The sequence below is a fragment of the Notechis scutatus genome, chromosome 3, assembly GCF_049901735.1.
Source record: "Notechis scutatus isolate UNSWTSFEM ecotype Mainland chromosome 3, rNotScu1.2, whole genome shotgun sequence".
Lineage (NCBI taxonomy): Eukaryota > Metazoa > Chordata > Lepidosauria > Squamata > Elapidae > Notechis > Notechis scutatus.
The window spans coordinates 163,378,966-163,402,223 of NC_142011.1; the positions used below are offsets into that span (position 1 = coordinate 163,378,966).

General features: G+C 36.3%; 1 protein-coding gene across 7 annotated transcripts in view; it reads right to left on the reverse strand.

The window, feature by feature from the left end:
• The window catches only part of ZNF521 (zinc finger protein 521), a 298,810-nt gene that overhangs the window by 44,222 nt on the left and 231,330 nt on the right, over positions 1-23,258 (reverse strand). For 3 of the 7 annotated variants that reach the window (XM_087961647.1, XM_026670352.2, XM_026670353.2), the window contains one exon: positions 5,758-5,823. The exons of 3 other annotated variants lie outside the window; for them this stretch is intronic. In XM_087961647.1, coding sequence (XP_087817773.1) covers positions 5,758-5,823 — 66 coding nt within the window. The remainder of the gene's footprint in view (positions 1-5,757; positions 5,824-23,258) is intronic. One more of the 7 variants, XR_015748879.1, reaches the window with a different exon arrangement.

A 23,258-nucleotide genomic window follows, 5' to 3' on the forward strand; every position in this document is an offset into this window, starting at 1 on the left:
TGGTGCATTATATTACTAGGGTACAAGTTGCATTTACTATGCAAATATGGAGTTTCTTCTGGTTGCTGTGCCTAATATTACATTCCCAAGTGTTGTGGTAGGGTGGAAGTAAAGCCTCTTGTGAGGTCTCTAATGAAAAAAAAATGAAATAATGGGCAAAGAGAACTTCCTATCCACACTGTCATAATCAGATAGTGGTAGCTGAAGCAGATCGTTTCCAACTCTTTGCTGCTTTTTCTGTCCTAACCAAACAATATCACTACCCATCAATGCTCTAGCCATGTCACTTATCAAGTTTACTTAGCTTACTGCTAACAACTGATTGCTGTCAGTCTATTTAGTGAGAGCCTATTTCATTCTTATTAAGGCAAAACAGCTGAAGTACTTAATTACTTTTTGCATGACAATGTTCTTGAGCCACGTTCTTATTCTATCCATAGCACATGGGATATAGATACAGGTGAAACTCAAAAAATTAGAATATCGTGCCAAAGTTCATTTATTTCAGTAATGCAACTTAAAAGGTGAACCTAATATATGAGATAGACTCATTACATGCAAAGCAAGATAGTTCAAGCCGTGATGTGTCATAATTGTGATGATTATGGCTTACAGCTCATGAAAACCCCAAATCCCCCATCTCAGAAAATTAGAATATTACATGCAATCAATAAAACAAGGATTGTACATAGAAAAATATCGGACCTCTAAAAAGTATAAGCATGCATATGTACTCAGTACTTGGTTTGGGCCCCTTTTGCAACAATTACTGCCTCAATGCGGCGTGGCATGGAAGCTATCAGCCTGTGGCACTGCTGAGGTGTTATGGAAGACCAGGATGTGTCAATAGTGGCCTTCAGCTCTTCTGCATTGTTCGGTCTCATGTCTCTCATCTTTCTCTTGGCAATGCCCCATAGATTCTCTATGGGGTTCAGGTCAGGCAAGTTTGCTGGCCAATCAAGCACAATAATCCCATGGTCACTGAACCAGGTTTTGGTGCTTTTGGCACTGTGGGCAGGTGCCAAGTCCTGCCGGAAAATGAAGTCAGCATCCCCATAAAGCTTGTCTGCGGAAGGAAGTATGAAGTGCTGCAAAATCTCCTGGTAGATGGCTATGGTGACCCTGGACTTAATGAAGCACAGTGGACCAACACCAGCAGATGACATTGCTTCCCAAATCAACAGACTGTGGAAACTTCACACTGGACTTCAAGCATCTTGCAGTGTGTGCCTCTCCATTCTTCCTACAGACTCTGGGTCCTTGGTTTCCAAATGAGATGCAAAAGTTGCTCTCATCAGAAAAGAGGACTTTGGACCACTGAGCAACAGACCAGGTCTTTTTTCTTTAGCCCAGGTAAGATGCTTCTGATGTTGTTGTTCAGGAGCGGCTTGACAAGTGGAATACAACATTTGAAGCCCATGTCCCAGGTTCCGACTGTGTGGCTCTTGATGCACTGACTTCAGCCTCAGTCCACTCCTTGTGAAAGTCCCCAACACTTTTGAATGGCCTTTTCCTGACAATCCTCTCCAGGTTGCGGTCATCCCTGCTGCTTCTGCACCTTTTTCTTCCACACTTTTCCCTTCCACATAACTTTCTATTAATGTGCTTTGATACAGCATTTTGGGAACATCCAACTTCATTTGCAATTACCTTTTGAGGCTTTCCCTCCTTATGGAGGGTGTCAATGATGGTTTTCTGCACAACTGTCAGGTCAGCAGTCTTTTCCATGATTGGGATTCCTACTGAACCTGACTGAGAGACCATTTAAAGGCTCAGGAACCTTTTGCAGGTGTTATGGCTTAATTAGCTGATTAGAATGGGACACTTTGAGCCTAGAATATTGAACCTTTTCACAATATTCTAATTTTCTGAGATTGTGGATTTGGGGTTTTCATGAGCTGTAAGCCATAATCATCTCAATTATGACACATCACAGCTTGAACTATCTTGCTTTGCATATAATGAGTCTATCTCATATATTAGGTTCACCTTTTGTTGCATTACTGAAATAAATGAACTTTGGCACGATATTCTAATTTTTCAAGTTTCACCTGTAGTTGCAGAGGGAAAGGTTATGTATGCTGTTCTATTATCATCCTATCTACATAATCATGGTTTAAATCATGATCCCTTTCTCATGGGAATCAAACTGTCTGATGATTGTTTGCCGGAATGACAAATATGTTAATTTAATCTTCTTTAGGTTGTCCCAAATTCACCCAGATAGACAATACAATTCTTTAAAAGACCTAATATAGAAATTAACAAAGTCTGAAAACTTCCAACATATGCTCATTGTTCTTTGATTATAATAGGCCTTCTGTCATTTACAATTTCTAAGAAATAAAGAAATAAAAATGAAGAAACCAAACTAAAACAATTCATGATATAGCAGTAAGGAAATGGGAATGCAAAAATCAAATATACAGATGGAAATTGCTGAGGGAAATGTTTAAATTACTTCAGGAATCTGCTACTGAAAAACGATAAGACAAAAATCTTGTAGGCTTACTGGACACAGTCCAAAGGGGTAATAACTACAAAGGAAAACTTTTATAACTCTCTTCAACATATAGAAGGTCAAATGTGCTAAATAACTTAAGGAATTAAAATAGTTCTGTAGAAACTGCCTAAAACTAGCATACCAGCAGTAAAATTATTGCTATAGTCTATGGCAGGGCTGTCAAGCTTGCGGTCCATGGGCCGGATGTGTCACGCACTGGCCACGCCCATTCCCAGTTAGCGAAGTCACAATATGTCATGTTTGACCCCCCTGGTCTATAATGTATATGTTGCTACAGGCTATAAACTACTGTCGTACAATGAGAAAAAGGATATCCTTGAATATGGAAGCTGGACCATTACATTCTACTTATGATGATAGCTTTTTCATATATAAAGACTTCTTTCTCTAACATAAAAGAAACATTTTCACATTTATGCTTTATCACAGCAGTCTGAAAATCACATCACATATACATCACATGTACATTCATCTCTGAATTAATGAGAACATAAAGAACTTCTTCTATGCCAACAGATCTGTATAAACTAACACTGTCTATTCTGACTGTCAAGACATTTTGAGACAGAGATGTCACTTGAACTCCTTTCTAACTGGAGACATCAGGAGTCAAATACGAGAACTTCTGCAAGCAAGCCATGTATTGCATCACTGAGCTGTGGCCTTTTCCCAAGAAATGCCATGCTGAGGCACACAAATGTTAATTCTAGTCTAGCATTCTGTCCTCTTAACGGCAGAAAGAAGATGTCAAAGGGAACATCTTGTAGGGAATCATCTTGATTGCTTCCTCTATTGTTAGCTTTTAGTTGTTCTGGTAGTCAAAAATATCTTAAGAGGGAATTGGACTAACATTGCAAAGCTATACTATTCTGCTTCTATTATATTTTATGGAATATAATGGAAATGATTGTATAAGTTTTTCCACATTAAAAAAACTGGTTAAATTTTGTGATTAATATGATTTCTGCGCCTCCCTTTCTTTATAAAAAGTTCTAATAATTTAAGTGCAATAAATGGAAGTTCTTTTCTATCAGTTCTATTAAAGCTGGACTTATAGATGTACCTAGACAAATGCCTGAGGCAGCAAGTGTGGGTGGTAGCAGTTTTGCTTTGGCAGCAGATGGAATGGACTTCCCACGGTGGAGTGGCTAATTTATATCTTCCACTTGCTATTTTGAAACCTTAAATGACAAAGGGAAGGGATGCTACAGAGAAGTAAGAAATTGTTGTTCTAGAGAACAGGGATGATAAAAGGTGTGGAAAGGGGCAGGAGGAGATCCCAAGGGGCTCAGATTTGTACATGTTACCATAGTATAGCAGCTGATTGGCAGCTGGTGTGGGAAATAGTCCTGTGTTTGTTCATAGAAACTAAAGAGACGATCTTACATTTTTCTAGCTCTATGACTGGGTGCACAACTCAAGGTCTATCTCTAGGCAAATGATTTATCCCATGGTGTAGAAGCAGATGAACAGTGCCACGGGAAAATGTCCTGGTTACTTCAATAACTGTTATCTATTCTCAATATTTCAGCCTTCTTTGTGAATTCTGGCCAGCTATTTTTCTGGTTCAAGGGGAAAAAATAATTTTCAGTAGTCTGACTGTGGTTAAAGCTGCCATCAATATGCATCCATGCTGGTGTGGAGAGAGGGCTCAGTTAAACAAAAAGAACCCAAAAGACAGAATACTTAGAGAAGTCCTATTCTATAGACCCACTTAGGGTCTCCCTTCTGACTACATAACAATGTTTGTATGCCAAGGATGACATAAAAAGTCACCATTAACCTCAAGAAAGCCTAGTGCTGTTTGTGACTGAGTTTTCTTATTTACTTAATAATAAAGTGACACATTTATGAAAAACTGGCAATTTGAGATAATTAGTTTGTGAAAATTAAATCTGGCCAGCTATTCAGGGTAACAAGTAGAAAGTTTATCTTGGAAAGCAAATCCCGCCCCCTCCACAAAAGTAAGAAAAAGTCCTATGATTTGTTAAGGTCAAAAAGTTTAACCAAAATATAGAAACTGGACATACTGAGGCCTAGTATGTATCTTTTATGAACCAATACATTTTATACAAAGGCAATGAACAAAACACATCAGTATTAAATGTTTACCCTGCTGTTATTGCAGAATGTATGCAACATATATTCATCATTCTAGGCTGCCATGAGCTGGCATGGAACTGGCAGCAAGTTTAATGAAATGGATGGATGGATGGATGGATGGATGCCTCGGACTGATATTGTTTGGGCTCTGAAGCAGAGCAGACCTAATTAGCATTTGGATTGGAGACTACCCAAGCTATAGCCTAGACCAGTGCATTGAAAAATATTCTAGAATGTTGCAATGGAAGACACTTCTATAATATTCCCAATTAAAATGCATAAACACATCAATGAAGTCATCAGGAGTTAAGTCTCAAAGGAAACGTACATGAAATAGTGTACAATGATTCTTTCTCCCTTGCTGATTGGCTCCCATGTTACATGAGTAATACTGGTGCTTCTGGATTATGGATTGTATGGATCTTTTTAAAAAGAGTGCTACTATGCAAAGTATTCAATCATTCAGAAGACCCTGATGATTTTGGATTTTGAATACTACTGCTACAACTTGAAGCCATTCTGTACAGATCTGAAAACCTCATTTAAAATCTAATGCAGGGCATAGATCCTATAATGATAAGATATTAAGGCTACATGGAGAATTAAATTAATGTAAATTACTACATTAATGTATTAAATTAACAAATACATTAATACATCAATATAAATTTAAATGTAATTCTTTTGCAAAAAAAAATTAGATATCACAGTTGTATGATATGTTCATAATTCCATATAACAATTATTTGGCTACTTTACAGAACTGCAAAAGCTAAGTGTAAGTAGGTATTGCCCCATGTTCCAGTTTCTAATTGTGAGCTTAGACACCTTAACCTCTATTTCTCTCTGAAATAACACTTCCTTGTTCCGCCTTTGTATATAATACACACAACTACAATGAAATGAGCAATAAAAAACTGCATGCCGCACATCCGTGTTAATAAAAGTTACATTAATTTTCATGGAAAATGTAATTTATTCAAAATCAAAACACTTTGGCTTATTTTAAAGCATTGGTTCTCTTAATTTTGAAAGCAATTCTTTGTTGTTTTGTCAACTATAAATTTGTTTTAAAATTGGTCAACTTGCAAGATATAGCTTTCTCTAATTGTTTGAGGTTAAATACCTACTAGTATTGCCCACCTGTCTGGGAATTCTGGAACTGGTGGAAGTACTGGTATATCTACCATCGAGTTCTACACAGAAAAAACACAAATTGGTAAAATTGAAAAAAGATACTTTATGGATACTTCATGCAGCATAAAGAAAACACTACCCTTTGTCAGATCTAGGGGAAACACTTTCTAAACTGATCCATGTAGTTAGTATGAATTCCATATGATACTGGATCAGCTATGTAAACTGCATACAACACATACTTCTCTCTATCAAGAAATGTTTCTTGAGGAAACACAAGAAAATGGCTAAATAGCTGCCTGCAGAAGACATCAATAGATCACACAGAAGTACCCTTGGAAATTCTTTTTGTCTTTCTAAACATTGCACATTAAATATGTGAATAAAGTTGACACAGAATTATTGATAAGAGTCAGCATACACAGTGTAGTATATCAAAACACAAAGTCTAGCATAAAGTTGCATTGTTTTATTGCCTTTTTCTTGCATTGTACCTTTGGCTGTACAGGATATATAAACAAATGGAACAAACTGGTTATATTCATTAAAGCTTTCAGGCAACAACAGAACATAATTGGAGCAATTCTTACTTTTAGACTCTATTTTGCCCATTACTAGAGTGTTATGCCTTTGTGGTCATTCCCACATGATGCTTCAGGAATATGCCTCACATCTTTGCTTATGAAATCCTTTAAGAAAAAAAAATGTCACTAGTCTTTAATATAAGCACCTAATGAATCTGCTGGGGCATGTTTTTCTGTGATTGGTTCCTGAATTTAAACAATAAGGTTTAAATGCTTTTTGACATGATCAAGGGAATTCATACAAGTCTCTCGTGGTACTGAACATACTTGAAAATTTCATTCATATGTTTTGGTGACTTAAAAATTAACTCAGATATTCCCCCATGGTTTATTATTCTAAATTCAGTAGAATGTACTGTATCTTTAATGTATTTAAGATATTGTCACATTAGCAGAATAATGTAGACAGGGAAAGTGACTTTTCAAAGTATGCCAAATGGATACATAGAAAAAACTGTTTTATTATTTCTTAAAATGGGGAGAAAAAAAAGATAAAAGTCAAAGTTGCCTTAAAGGTATACCTCAAAGTTATCTAAGGTTTAAAACTGAGATCCTTCTCATAGGTTGTCTGAGTTTATTGCCTGCATAATAGCATTATATCATGAGAACCAAATGTTTTCACATGTAATTTCAAATTGAGATTACAATCCCACAATCATGTTATCCTTAAATCTTGCCTTTCCTCCAAAGTTTCAAAGTGGCTTAGTTAAGGATTGTACTTCATTTTTCCCAAATAGTATCAACTTATCAAGTAAGTTGGAGTGGGAGAGGGAAGGGAGAGAAAAAAGAATAAAGGAAAAAATATGTCCAAATTTACCCAGGGACTTTGAATAGCTGAGGGTTGACATCAGCTGGGATCCTTCCAGTAATAAACCAACGCCCTAAGTACAATATCATTGCCTTAACTCAGAACCAATATTTTGGTTTAAAAACTATCCCATATACACCTATTGATTTCAGTGGGATTTATTATAAGACTGAGATGTGCATCAATCACATAACTGCCTCTCTCATGCTCTAAATGTCCCAATGCACCATGAAAATCCACTCCTGAAACAGAACTCAATATATTGTGCTTAGGGATATAGCAGGAAGAAAGGGAATCACTGAAAATTAATAATTATTATTTGTGTTTCCAAATTATCATCATGAACCCAAGATCATTTTGTCTGTTTGCATCTTTTACCTAAAGTTTTTTCAGACAGAAATTATAATGACTAACAGTTGGTTATCATTTAATTTTAAAAAGTATGGACTTATTCGTATGGGCTACATCTTGGTTTTATACTTGGAGAGAAAATAGGAAAACACAATTCAGTCTTGGTATTTTTTCCCCTAGAGGTAATGCCTGTCATTGAAAATTTAGATTATTGAAAGAAATGCATCAAAACTGTGTTTTAATAAATCAAATGGAAAAAACAAAAGTGACTCAGTTTTTCAAACTGATTCAGATCTTATTCATATTTTTCTATTATTCAGTGCATCATAAATCTATTAATATGTTACTGGTGTGGGTACTCATTTATTAAAAAAAATAAAATCATGCTTCTAGCTAGCCAGCCTTCAATATTATTTTTGTTATCTAATCTTGCTTTATAATGCCTATATGTTCAAGACATATGTGTGGAAAAAAACACAAAAGGAATTGCTTACATAAGAGAATCCAGATGACTGGGGCATTTATAGTATCTCTAGATTTGTAGAAATAGTCCTTGTTTAGTGATCACAGTTGGAACCAGCAACTTGATAATTAAAGTGGTAGTTAATAAACTGCATTGGTTTTTATAATCTTACTCCAGTTTTCTTTTGTTTTACAGACTGGTAAAGGTTATAAATTTAAGGATTAGTTGCAAAGTTACTTTTTCATCACTGTTGTAACTGCAAATGGTTATTGAATGAACAGTTACTACTACATCTAATAAATCAGAATTGCCATCTCAAAGCAACTTGTCACATCCAAACCATTCATTTGAAGAAAACCATGGAGAGAATGTGTGACTGAGGGCATAGCAGAAGTGATATAATCTGGTTCCTATTGCTGCATAATCAGAGCATATTACATGTCAGCAATGTAATTGGCATTCAATTAGAATGGACTAAATAAAAGGCCCTAACTAGACCTAGTTATAGTATGTTTTGTTGAATATAGGAAAATCACTAAATGGAAACTATGGAATCATTGTTGCTAATTTGTAAACTCTGGACATACATAAGGAATTTTCAGTCAATGATGATTATGAGATTCTGAAAATACCAAATGACCAAAAATAGTATAAAGGACATAAGTGACTAAATTTCTCTTAAATGATATATTCCTTTCTTAAATACTAAATAAAAAGGGAAATAGTACAAAACCAATGGAACAATAAAATATTAAAGCCAAGATTGAGGGGCAGTAACTTAAATCAAGAAATAGTTTTCTTTTTTAAAAATGATCTCTGTTCACTTTTTAATTTGTAATAATAAAACAAAACTTATGGAGCTCAACAATAGAATATAATACCTCTATGCACTTTACTTTATTCATTTTTTACTATATGCTATCAAGCCGGTGTTGACTCTTTACAACTACATACCGGTAGATATTCTCTAGGACATATTCCCAATCTTCTTCTTCGGTTCTTCCAATGATTGAATCCATATACCTTGCTGCTAATTCTTTTTTCTACCTTTCTCAGCATTATCACCCTCCAGAGAATGGGTCTTTGCCTAATATGTCCACAAAGTATGATAATTTGAACCTGGACATTTGTGCCTTAACTGTGAACTCTGGGGTGACTTGTTCAGTGTTGTTGGTTGTCCATAATATCCTCAGGAATCTTCTCCAGATAAAATTTCAACAGGGTCTCTCATCCTGTTTCTCAAAATCCCACTTTTATTTCTATAACGTCACAAGGAAAATAACTTGACAATAGACAATCCTGATCATTTTAGGCAAAGACACATCCTGGAATCTGAATATCTTTTCCAAAGTGTTCATGGCTACTCTACCAAGTGCTTGTCTGTTATTGACTACTGATACCTTCACTATTGTTAGTTGATCCTTAAAGGCAGAAATATATTTATCATCTCAGCATCTTCATTGTATCTTCTAAATTGTACCTACTATTAGTTTTATTCTTTATTCCATTTTTTCATTGTGCTTCTTGACTTTCATGGCTAGAACTTCTAGATTATTTTCATTTTCAACTACCCGAGTAGCATCATTAACAAAGCACAGGCTAGTGATATTTTTTTCTTCCAATTTTAAAGCCATGCACATTTTTTTCCAATCCAGCTCCCCTCGAAAATTCTACATATAGGTTGAATAAACAAGGCGAGGTTATATAGCTTGTCTCCCTTCTTTGCTAGCTTGCCCATTTTACTATATTCTCTGTGAATTATGGCTTCCTGATCTGCATATAGGTTTGGCATGATGACGATGAGATGTTCTCTTTTTCTAAGAACATTCCACAGTTTCACATGGTTGACACAATGGAACGCCTGTCTACAAACAATGAAGTATATGCTGAACTTCTGTTGGGTATTCTTTGGTTTTTCTCAGTTATCCATTCTGCATCAGCAAAAATATATCATGTCCCTCAGCATCTTCTAAAGCCAGCTTGCAGCATCTTTGTAGGACACTCTGCTCTCTGTTGGAAGACCCTAAGCATCATTTGTTTGGATGCAAAATAAAGAATACTTATGATGTTGTCTTACTTCAGAGAGACCTAAACTTCAAAAAGAATACAGTTCTGTTTTCTTATGCAATATTTCCATTTTACAGCATTCGGCATGACTTTCTGATACGGTATACTCATATCCATCATCTTAATTACACACCATTATTTTTGTTGTTAAAATTGGTAGATTTTTGGATACTGTCCTCTAGTCCACTATATAGGCTTTCTTTCAGTGCAGCCTGCACGACTCCTACAAAGACTCCTCTGAAATGAATGGAGCAGCAGCAACTGGAGCTATGCACCTTTTATCCACAAGAAAAAAGGATATAAATTGACCCAATGCTCTCCTTTTCCCACACATTCTGTATTTTTGTTTTTGTGCTAATATATTTCTGTGCTTTATCGCTGTAACCTGCTGTTCTCTTTAATTGCTTATTGTTATTAATTATATAGTGGTAACATTGTTGGCTGCTTGAACTATTTGGCTATAAAAATGCATTTATTATTATTGCCAGTGGAGCTGCAGTAAATTGCCAGGGTTCTGTCTAGAGATAAATGCCTTTGAATATTCATCCAATAAAATTTGAACCTGGATCACACTGCGTTTTTCCTTTGCCTCTCTCTTTTTTCCTTCTTCTTCTGCTCTCCTCTTTCTTTCCTGTTTTCATTTTATCTAAATACATTATTTTTAAGAATATGTTTCATTGTCAGGGGTTGCTAAATAGCAATCTTATATTTTGGAATGCCTTTTGTTTGCATTTTGATAGTTTATCTATTTAATTATTTATGACAAACCTATATTCACCAGAAATAGAAACTGAGTTTCAGAGTTAGATGGACAAGTTCTCTTCTAGGCTCTGTTACTATATATACAAAGATATGAAATCCAACAATGAGTCTGTTTGCCACAATATTGCTGCTTCATAATACCAACTTTATCCAAAATTTGAGCCCTATGTACATAATAGAGAAGGAAAATGGCCCTTAGTGAAGCATTTTATTCCACACTGTAAGACCAACACTAATACCAACAAGGCATAGACGACATTATGGTGATACTAATTCCCTGGCCAATTCACCATGTTTACACATGGGTAGTTAATTCCTAAAGCAAGCTAAACTTAGTAGAAGCAATAGGCTTATATTAACTCATCTTGAAATCTGAAGTCCATCTGCTGTTTGGGAGCAATAATCTTCTGACAGGCATGCAAGCTGCTACGACCAGATTAATGACCCAGTACCATACTGTTATCTCGATTAATGTACACAGCAAAACAGAGCACATGGAACTTTTAATTGTAGAAATGCCACAAATTAACATGGTTCCATGTTCACAACTGTGTTCTAAATCATGCAAGAGTAGCACTTTCTGAACCTTGAATAAAATATTGAATATAACTTTTGATTATTTTTGGCCTACCAATATGCCCAAGCGTATTGGAAGCTTAATGAAGAAGTGATGAGATAAATGGGGTGTGGGAACCTTTTAGTGAAAAGCTTTAGAAGAGCAGAACTGGCAAAGTATCATTCTAACACTAGATGTTTTAGCAATCCTTCTATTGGTGGTTTATGTACAATACCCTCTTGTTTTATGATCATAAATCGCCAAAAGGAGTAAGTACTCCTCCTTTTTCTAATCACATGCAGTGGTGGTATGCTATCGGTTCGGCCCGGTTCGGCCAAACCGGTAGTAAAAAAAACCAACGATCAGCTGAGAGGAGGAAAAAACTCCTCACAATCATCTGAGAGGAAAAAGAAAGAGAAAGGCGCAGGATCAGCCCTCTCACTTGCCCCTGCACTTTTCTCTTCTTTATCCTCTCAGATGATTGGCACTGCAGGCCTCAGCTGATATGGGGAAAGCTGCACACTGGCACTAGGCAAAGCATGCCACCAAGCCAGCCCACCAAGCTACGGCCACAGAACCAATGGTAAAGCAATTTGAATCACACCACTGATCACATGTTATAATACTCAAGACACATTTATATCTAGAGGGTTTTTTTTAGAAGGATCTTGTGACAAAGACTATTCCAATGTATTAAATATATCCATAAACATATATGGAAGAGTAATTGTGTCACCACAAAGAATAACAAGTATATTATTGCTAAGGTTGGTCCTTTCCTACATTCATATGCCATATTGTTTCCAATAGATGAACTATTGTACTCTAAACACAATTGCACAAATATGTTTTCTTTACTACAACAGGGCTTTCATCAAAGTAGAAATATCAACATAATGGTTATCATGACAGGACTATAAGAATGAGTCATTTGCCCTATATTATCATAACACAATTAGGAATGAAAATCCTTGATAAAAGTGAAATCAAACAAAAATACATCTGTCAGTGTAGAATGTCAGGACAGCCAAAAGACAAATGAGGCATCTGTAAACAAAGAGTGTTGGCGAATGCAAAATAATAATCAAAGTATCTGACTCTAGGATTTCTGAAATTATTCTGAATCAGGAAGGAAGGAGAAACTCTTTATAATAAAGATCCTATAGCCATATATGTAATTTTATTAAATATATAATATATATTTTATTGATTTCAATGTGGCCTAGTAGATGAAAAATTGGAGAAATAAAACTTAGTAACTACAAATCCTGCCTCATCCATTTGTTAAGTGCCTTGAGCAATTCATATATCCACAGCCTCTGTTCTTCACCTTGAAATAGAAATCATATTGATGGCTTGTAATGATGTAGATTGGAAATAGCTATGTACTGACTCAGACCATTGATCCATCTGGTCTGGTACTGAATATTCCAAGAGGAAACTGATTTCCAGGATCTGTACTGAATTAATTTAATGGCAGATCCCAATAATTAAATCAAGGATATTCTGAATGCCAAGTCATCTGATTTATCACTCAGCTATGGCCTTTAGATTTTAAAAAGTTTGAACTTTAAAATCTAGACTTTTATGTAGAAATAAAAGGATGCAGTAATCCTTTTAAAACTTGATACATATAACTGAACAGAATTCCTCTGGAAGCCTCTGGACTGTCAGCTCTGAATCTCAGATTTGACTTTAGAACTGCTTAAGAGTCTCTGTGAGAAATCTTGAAGGTAGCAAATTTATGTTCTTCCTGACAGCATTGCTCATGTCATGCTTACATGTCAGTCTTCTATGAACAGAGAGGGAAAACAAGTACGCTTGATGTAAGACAGTTGGAATTCATAGTTTTGTCTCTCTTTCCTTCTACACACAAAGCAACTCAAGTTTTCATAATTCTACAGGTACGTGCAGGGATTTCCTACATGGCCATAGCATGGCAAGATCACAAAGGAATATTAACCCTGTCATATTTGGAAGGCAAGGTTGTTTCAGAAAATAAAAAGAGGTGAAGAGATCTAGGGGAACACATTACTTGCTTCATTGTGTTCAGCTCTTGGAGATGGTAAGAACTCTTATGGAAAAAAACCCAACAACCCTGAAAATCATTGGCCAGCCTTCTTCAACCTGAAACTCCCAGATATTTTAAGTCACCATATTCCCAGGCAGCATGAGCATACTAGCTGGAAACTTCAATACAACACATTGCAAAGACAAATACTTCTCTAAGCCATAAGCTTAGCCATGGCTTCTCTAAGCCATAACCTTATCTCCCATGGTATAATCACCTTTCTAGGAATCTGCATATTTCATATTTCAATCTTCATATTTCATCATGTAGATACTTCCCCCCCGGGCTCTCTTCAACAGTGGTATTACTGCAGGGGTGCGATTCTACAGGTTCGCACCTATTCGCTAGAACCGGTTGTTAACATTCTAAGAAGTTCGGAGAACCGGTTGTTAGAAGAAATTACTGGCCTAATCCTGTAAGGAAGGCAGGAAGGAAACATTCTGGTGTTGCTTACAGAAACTGCCTCTCCGTTAACACTTATTACATTCTTGGCAGGACTAGACTTCCTGTCTTAGGAACGTCTGTGGAGTTTTTTCCCCCTCCTTTGCTGGTACTTTGCTTGTGTGGAGTGACCATTCAAAGTTACAATGGCACTGAAAAAATGACTTATGACCATTTTTCACACTTATGACTGTTGCAGCATCCCCACAGTCATGAGACGCCAGGCAAGGAGATGCGTGCCTCAATGTGAGTGATATTGAGTTGGCCACACCCAGCCAATAACATGACCACCAAGCCACGCCCACCACCTAAGCCACACCCACAGAACTGGTTGCTAAAAATTTGAATCCCATCCTGTATCACCATTATATAGGTGAATTCTGGGCTTGTAAAACTGTTGGGAAGTTTTTCATTTCCCTATAGAAATTCTTGATCCAATTTTTCTGCCCACAAATCTGCTTGAAAATCTCAAATGTCCAAGTTATGTTCAGTTTTAGTTTAGTAATGTAATGTAATAAATATTAGGAGCCTTTCTAGACAGGGTGAGTTTTTATGTAAATTTGAGATGGAATGTTCTTATTTGTCACATTTAATTTTTTTGAAACTATGTATTTGGAATCTTATCTAATTTTATTAATGATTTAAATTATTTTTTCTTGAGCTGCCCTGAGTTTTAAATGTAACTACTAAGTAAAGGCTCAAACAATACTCCCTTTATTTTCCCTTCTAACCTCTTCATCATAGGTGGAATATTACTTTGTGCAACTGAAAGATTCCAGATTTATTTTAATAGAATGAGAAATCCAAGGTGCAAATAGTAAAATGTAGAGATTAAATAAACAGAACCACCAAACATACTAGAGATAAATATCAGAAATAACACTTTCCAATTACAAAACAGGTGGAAATTTTACCTGAAAAAAACTTTAATTTACTTTCACTATATTAAATGAAATCAAAATATGCCTAACTTTGTACTTTTGAAAGTACAATACTGGGAATTTTATAAAAGAAACTAAGAAAAATAATTGATTTTAAAGTTAAAAATATAAGCTAAAATAAGAATTACCATCTTCACAACATGCAAAGTTAAAGGCCTAAATTCCTCGTCTGCCAGTGGACATTTGGCATATAACCACCATTTATGCCTTTCAAACTCTCTTGTTTTCCAATTGTTCGGAGTTAAAAATAAATAACCCCCCTTTCCCTTGTCATTTCTCTCTCTTTCTCTCTCCTCTTTCTCACACCCTCATATAAATAACATGCAAGAAAGCCCTCTACTACATTTGCTTGCATTAATTGATGTTTTAAAAGTCTGTTAAAAATAAAGCCCAGCAGTGACATTTTTCGTTACTAAAGCACGAAAGCAGCACATTACAAACATTACAGAAAGCTCCCTTGATAGGATTGTGAAATTTGATTCTGGCACTAAAATGTAAGCTACTGCATGTTCTTGGGTAATTTTTTTTAAATAAACATTTTGTGAAACCTAGTGCAAAGCAGGTGAAATGAAGTTGTTCAATTCATGTAAAGCCACATTACATATGATGAACATCTGAACATGTTAGTATGTAAGTGTTTTGTGACAATCTGAGGATCATCCAAAGGCATTTGGGATATTCTACCTGGAGAAAAAAAAAGACTGAGGGGGTGATATCAGTGTGCAGGGATATAAAAGAGTCTCATAGGAAAACACGATCAGGAACTATTTTGCATTACAACAGATACGAGGACAAGAAATAATGGGTGTAAGTTGTAGCCTTTCTAAATTTCATTTAAAGATAACTTCCTGACAATAAGATCTGTACATAGAAGAATCTTCCTATGAAGGTTATGTTTTTCCCCATCTTTCAAGGTTTTGAAGAAGACCGTGGCAATCATCCCTTGAGAATGGTTTAATTGGCAGAGAGTTAGATGAGATGCTGCTTGTGATTCTCTTCCAACTCCACAATTTTCTGATCATATACACATGCATACAGTTAAACTTTTTTACAATGAGGAGGACACAAATAAATTGAAGAAAGAAAACAAGACCACTTGCGCACGGTGCACTCTTGCGCATGGCACACTTTCTCAAAACAATTCTCCTGTGTGGAGTGCATGCGTCACATAATCGCGTCTCGCCGCACTGTACCGAGCCTTGACGAATCGTCATGTCAAATACAAATACGTCACATCACCCACAACAGATCGGCTCGGCATTGATCAAATACGGAGATTTACAGATTAGTCTTCAAATATCAAAAGGAGGACATGTAACAGGACACTTTTTGAGAGAGGACAGAACTTACAAATGGAGGACTGTCCTCCCTAAAGGAGGACAGTTGGTCACCTTTAATACAGTACATACGATTAAGGAGCTAATCAGTATTTGCTTGATCAACATTTTTGTCAATGACCTCAAGATAGCATTCTGGGAATAAATAGTCACATAAAAATGGACACTGGAGTAAGAAATGTTTGGTGGGCAACTTGAATATCAAGATATGAGGCTGAGAAATGAGGTTCTGAAGTCGACTTCTTATTGCATTGTCTATGGATTGATTTATCAATTCCTTATTCTGTACATAATTCATTGATGGTACTTATTGCCAAAGTTCTAGCCATTACCATGGAAATCTTTCAAAAGGCATTGTCAAGTTCATGAAGAAAAGGGGTTTCATTTTGGGTATATGATAACTGTAAGTTTAGGGCTACCAATTTTCCCCCAAATACCATTTACCAGAAAACAACTGTGGAAGAAAGAGCACCTTCATGATTCCAGTTTTTCCTATGGATATTCCAGGGGCAACTTTTAATTGCTATGTCTGTGTTCACAAATCACATCTTGCTATAATCTGGTTGGTTCCGTTCACGTTCAGTGTGCAAGCTTAAAAACTACATACATGTACTTAGATTCTGTGGCTTCTTCAAAAAATTAGGATTAAAACAAATCATGACTTTCTGCAATGTGTTAATGGTATCCATGAAAAAATAATGTTAGACTAGTTGAATCACTGGTCTGAATCAGCAAGGCTGTTTATATCTCTTGTGTAACTAATTATGCAGACAATTCCTGAGTATGTATTAATAGAGAACTAATAAAATAGACAGTATGAACTTTTAAATAGGCAATAATTTAAATACATATTTTACACAGAATCCTTGTCAACTGGTATATGCAGTATAAATCTATTATAATACTTGGAAATCTATAAAGGTGGAGAAATTTGACCATGACTGAAGACTCTGTCAGTTGCTCAAAATTACAGATGATACAAAGAGCTTAGGCGAACTGAAAATTTACTCAGTTTCTGGCAGCACTGAATGCTTTTATGTAAAGTTTCTATATACAGTGTGTTAATTCACTTTACAATACCTACTAAATGTTTATAAACACATACATAAAAAACAAACAAATGTTTTCAAAGAATTATTTCATAGAGGTTTAGCCTGTAAACTAAGGCAAACTATTTAGAAATAAGTTCCACTGGCACTTATGGATATTACTTCACAAGTGATGTGCCCTGGCCAATTTCTATCTTCTGTGGTGGGTAGTCTACAAAAATGGTTTCAACCACATAATGGACTGGGTTGAGCTCTCCACTCAGACTATGAAGCTCCTCTAGTGGTCTTGGACAAGGTACCCTTTTCTGCTTAGGCTCAGAAGTCTCAGAAGCTGGTATGAATAGATACAACTCTAAACTCCTTTGAGGAATAGTATAATACAAATATTACATATAACAAATTTAACTCAAGCAATCTCTCATTCCCATGAGCCCCATTCTGTCATTCCCTAGTGTTTAAAAAGCAGCTTGATGTTTGATTTGGGCTGCTCAACTGAAAAGGAAATTAAAAGCACTCAGCGGCATATTTTCTTCAAAAACAGATTCATGTATATCTCTGCAACTTTTACTCCAATTGGCAGAAAACGGGTAGAGGTAAAACAGGATGTGAGAAACCACACTCCTAGACATGCATCCTCAACATTATGTATGCATGCATGTACGTATGTACGTATGTATGTATGTATGTATGTATGTATGTTTATGCTTCAATCTGAATTATCTTTTTTAAGGTCTAAAAGACTATTTTATTAATCTGGCATACCTTGTAGAACTTAACACATGCTTCCCATTCCTAGATCCATTTATCAGTTAGAAGCATCCATTTCCCCCATACAATACTCTTCAAATGTATTCAGACTATAACACTTTAGTCCCTTAAATTTCTATCAATATGGCCAATGGCAGCATGGCTTGAATGTACTTGGAATTGTAGTTCCAATACACCTAGAAGGCCTCATGCTAGAGAAAGAAGAACTAGAGCATTCTACCTTATGAAAATTAAATCACCAATGCAAGAGGTTATAGAATTCATGGACAAACCTCTATGATGACCTCTATCATTCTATGATACTTATGCACAAATACAATGAAAACTACGGAGATGTACTAGAAAAATATACATCCAGTAAATTGTAGGAAACCAGTGACATTTGATATTATAAAAGTAACATAAGATTTAAAATTAGTTAAGTGGCTGCCAACAAAGGCTGGATGCTTATCTGTCAGATATACTCTAATGGATCCTATGCTGAGAAAAGGGTTAGTTTAAATGACCTCTATGATTCTATGATACTTATGCACAAATACTTGTTTATGTGACGCAAAAGACTGAGAGCAACTTTGACCTGAAAACTGGATTCTAAGCACTGTAAGGCTATTTCATTTGATTTTCTAATGTGGGAACATATTAATGTGGTTGTAACTAAACAGAATAGCACCACAAAGACCAATTGGCTTATTATGGCCTTTACTTTTGTAGCCATTTTGCATCACACAAGTTAGGAATCAAAGTCTAAATAATTTTCTCTCACTTTAAAATAGGAATCATTAAATTAGAATAACCTGATAAGTACTGTTGATGGGATAAAAGAGTTTGGCTGCGATTTAAATTACAATCATTTAATAATTAATGCCTTTAGTGTCGTGTGTTTGTGAGTTTGTTCTTTTATCATGTAATTTAAAAAGTGGGCAAAACAATTCTATGCACAGTTAGTCAAAAATAAGTCCTAACCTTGATAATATCTATTTCTACTTAGGTGTGCAAAGAATGTCTCCTTTTTCCTATAATTAGACACATGGCAACCAGCAAGCCCTGTTTTGATATCTCTATTAACAGAATGCTCATGTTTAGCTGCAAAACTTGGTTGCACTTCTTTCAACATCTCTGCCCAAGACAGACCAGTAAACACAATTCCTCTCTCTATAATTAGCCTTTTCTCTAAGGGCTCCAAAGTAAGTCTGCATGCCGTAGATTTAATATCCAGTGCTATATCCATATGCGCTGCCCTTGCCTGGTCCCAGAGCATATAAACTCCCCTATTAGCAGCCTTGACTGCTTAATTATGCAGATTTTTTGTACCCGCCTGCCTGTAAAATTACTGTGTCTAACCTCCCCCCCCTTTTCACCCCCTCTCCTTCTCTCTCTGCACCATGCTGGCCATTCTAATGAAATCGGCATAGGGGAAAGGGCCTGATTTGCAGTTATAGAGGCTGGATCACACTGGCAATCTGCCCTTAGTGGGAGTTACAAAAGAAGTCAAATGCCTTCATCTGGTTCTACCCTATCATCCCCAAGGTGATTGAGTTCACTTCCTGATGCTTCCCAAGTTTTCCTCAGGCTGTCCAATCAGCACATCCACCAGGGAGCCCAGCCTAGCTTGCAACAGTCTCTGTATCTAGTTACAGCCCCACCAGGGACAGTCAACTATCCACCCCCAAGCCTTCAGATGAAAACCTTTTCTAACAAGGCCGCCCAGCGCCAATGAAATAACACGCATCTGCATATCCACTGGGTCCCATGTTTCTTGTGCTCATGGATTATGTATCTTGCAGCCTCTAATAAAGAAATGCAGTTCTTTGTTTAATGTTTATCTTGTGCTTGTTAAGCAAATGCTAATGTTGTATCAGAATGCTTTAGTGCTATTTGGGTTTTTGGTGATTTACTACAAGACAATCTGCTGTGAAGTAAATTTAGATGGGGGAAAGAGGGAATAATTTCAGCTAAAAAAGGAGACACATAGGCACACACACACACACAAACACACACACACACACCACAGACAGAATTGTGTTTGGGAAAGAAAAAGGCAATAGACAGGGAGAAAGAGAGGTTAGAAAACGAGTCCAACAGCTCCCAATGCAGTTTTTCTAACCCCAGGCTGACATGCCCACTTCATCACTGGTCAGATTGAGAATCTGAAACACAGAATGAACTAAAAAGGATAAAATGGTTCCTTCCCTTAAAGCAAATCTTAACGGCAGGGTAAACAATAAATAAATAAATAAAATTTTCTTTTATCCTATGGTTTGGATCTTAATGTTTCACTTTACATAGTAGTATTCACCCACAGCAAATAAGCCCCCCCTCCCAATTAATACTGCTAGATGATAGCAGTACTATTATTGGTGCTTTTTTCCTGTTCTCCACACTTTTTTTAAAAAAAAGTGTTTGTGAAGGATTTTTGACAGATAAAATAAGCTTTTTATTTATCTTCTATTTACTGAATATATAGACTTATAGGAACTTCAGGACTGCTGTTTTTAGCAGACAAGGGGCCTTTAGCATAATCTTGTGAGGCACTATGTGGAGCAACTTCTGAGTAGCCTGAGTGACAGCATTGTGACACTGATTCAAACTATATTCTTCTGCCTTTCTGATACTCCTAGTTGAAGTAGCCAGCAAGGTCAAGTAGATCAGATTCTTCAACTTGGAATTCGATAATATAGCTCTATAAAGACTACAGCTGTTTATATATCCATAACACAACATTGTAGTTTTTGCATTTAGATGGAACAGGTTGAGGAATATTGAGATCTTGATTCTTCAAAAGCACAATAAAATGGGAAATGAGATATAGTACTAGTTACTACTTGGCTAACTTTAAAAAAAAGGGTTGGACTAATTCATGGAAGTCATGGGGATCAATAGCAGTGTAACTGCTTTGAAGGCCATCTATTGGGAAACTAGTAGACTTCCCTGTGCAATTGGTTGACTACTCTGAAAACAAATTTCTGGACTTGATGGCTCAGGGATCTAGATGTGACTGATGCAATTCTCACTGTTTTCTCAATGTAACTCAAATGTAATTAAAAAGATAAAAATTATGTAACAAAAGTAAATTTGTTACTCCAGATTGAGGATATTCCTCCTATAATGCTCATACCTGGTAAAGCTTTTACCTGTGCTGTTTCTTTTACATAATTGCAATAGATTAGAATTAAAAAGTAATCATAGTAGTGAAAGCCACATTCCTCTTAGTCATAAAATCAGAAGTAAGACATGAGAATATTTAGCCATGAAAAATTCACATATTGTTGTTTGTTGATAAAATAGGTGATTTAGAAATTGTACAGACAGATGATCTGTCTATCAGAAGAAGAGTCGTCCAACTGAAAGAGTCATCATTCAAAATAATTTATTCCAAATTTTAGAGGGGATTTATTCTAGTATAGCTTGAGTGCCTTGATCTTTTATAAAAAGAAACAGTTTTGCACAAGTGTTTAATTAGGCATTTACCCTCTTAATTTCTCAATATCTTTGTCATGGATAAAAAACCTTCTTTATTTGGTAACTACCAACACAAAAAAGAAAAAATTCTCCAACACCAACAGGTTCAGTCTGTCTCATTCAAAGTTAGAAAGTTCAGTCAGTCAGCATCAGTGACATGTTTAGCTTTGTAGAAGAAGGTATCCCATATATTTATCTACATATAAGTTCTTTAAGAGCACAAAGGAAGACATTACTTCTATTGATCATATGTTTATAGAATTTGTTGGACCAATGCCAGCAGACCTGTCTTTACCTAACTGATAATCTTGAAAGGCATCTATGCTTGAATCAGGTCTACTGATGGTCTAATTTTGACAAGTGGGTTTCCAAACTAAAAACATTTATAGACTGATGTAAACCTTACTCACTGAAATGCAAATTTGACAAAATGGGTAATGTTACCACTTTGCCAAAGTTGTCTTAGAAAGTAATGGAAAAATCTGTGCAAAGAACAGATGTGGCAACTGGAACATGACACCATTCCTCAGCAAATACTGTCATGCCTAAGAACATGGCTTGTGTCATGAGATCTATATGCTCGTATTGAACTATTTGTGAGAAGAGATGCAAGGCCTTTATTTGGATCTTGGGAGACAGTCTCATCTTATCCAGAATCATGCCTAAAATTATTTCCAGATGTTCTAATTTGGAGCCTGGCAATAACATGCTATTGTTCTTGCTTATTACAAATTCTTGACTCTACAGGCACTATAGCATCTGGTTCATACACACCATTCCAGAATAGCAGTCTGGCTAAATACAAAAAAATCATGGTGGCAAGAAACCAGGATTGGTATGAAGATTGAGAAATTCTGAGTAACCAATATAGAATGTGTCTGTATATATGAAAATGAATAGCTTTGTTTGCAAATGAACTGGAAACTGCATCTATACTTCTGTCAATTAGACCAGGGTCGCCAACTTTTTGGACCTCAGGGACCACCAAACTCATAATTTTAAATCCCGGGGATCACCAATTTGAATTTTGACTGACGGTGGCTTGCTGACATTGGTGGGAGAGAGATATAGAGATATCTATCACACACACACACACACACACACACACACACACACACACACACACACACAGAGGCAGGGGTGGGATTCAAATTTCTTAACAACTGGTTTTGTGGGCGTGGCCTAATTTGTGGGTGTGGCTTGGTAGTCATGTGGCTGGCATGGCTTGTATGTATATATTATAAATATTTATGTAAATATTGAATTTTTTATAATAAAAAAGAGCAACTTTTACCCAAAACCAGGCAAAGCAGGCAGGCAGATTCAGTTGCTCACAAAATCAGAGATTCACTTGGAGATCTGTGTTTCTGCCATCGGCTAGCTGAGTTTGCACTGCTTCAGTCCTAAGGAAGGTTTGGCTCTGGTTAAAAGCAGAGTTGAAGATCTAAAGTTTAGCTAGAAAGCAAGAAATCCAACGATTTCCTGCTTTCTAGATAATCTAAATCTCCCAGCACAGCAGAACAGCTGATGGTCAGAAAAAGAAAAAGTAACAACTTAGCAGGCAAGTTTGCCAGGTAAGGAGTGAGTGGGCGGGGAGGGTTCCCACGGGCCATGTGGGCCGCACAGCCTTGTGTTCCTGCGCAGCCTGAATTAATTGCTTTGGGGTGGTGGTCTGGGGGTGACATTTCTCTGTGGACCACCAAAATTTTCTCACAGACCACAGTGGGCTGCAGCCCACCGGTTGGCAACCGCTGAATTAGACTGATATTAGAATGACTTGCTGCTGAATGACATGTTTTACTATAAGTTTGGAAATTTTAATAAATTTATTACTCTT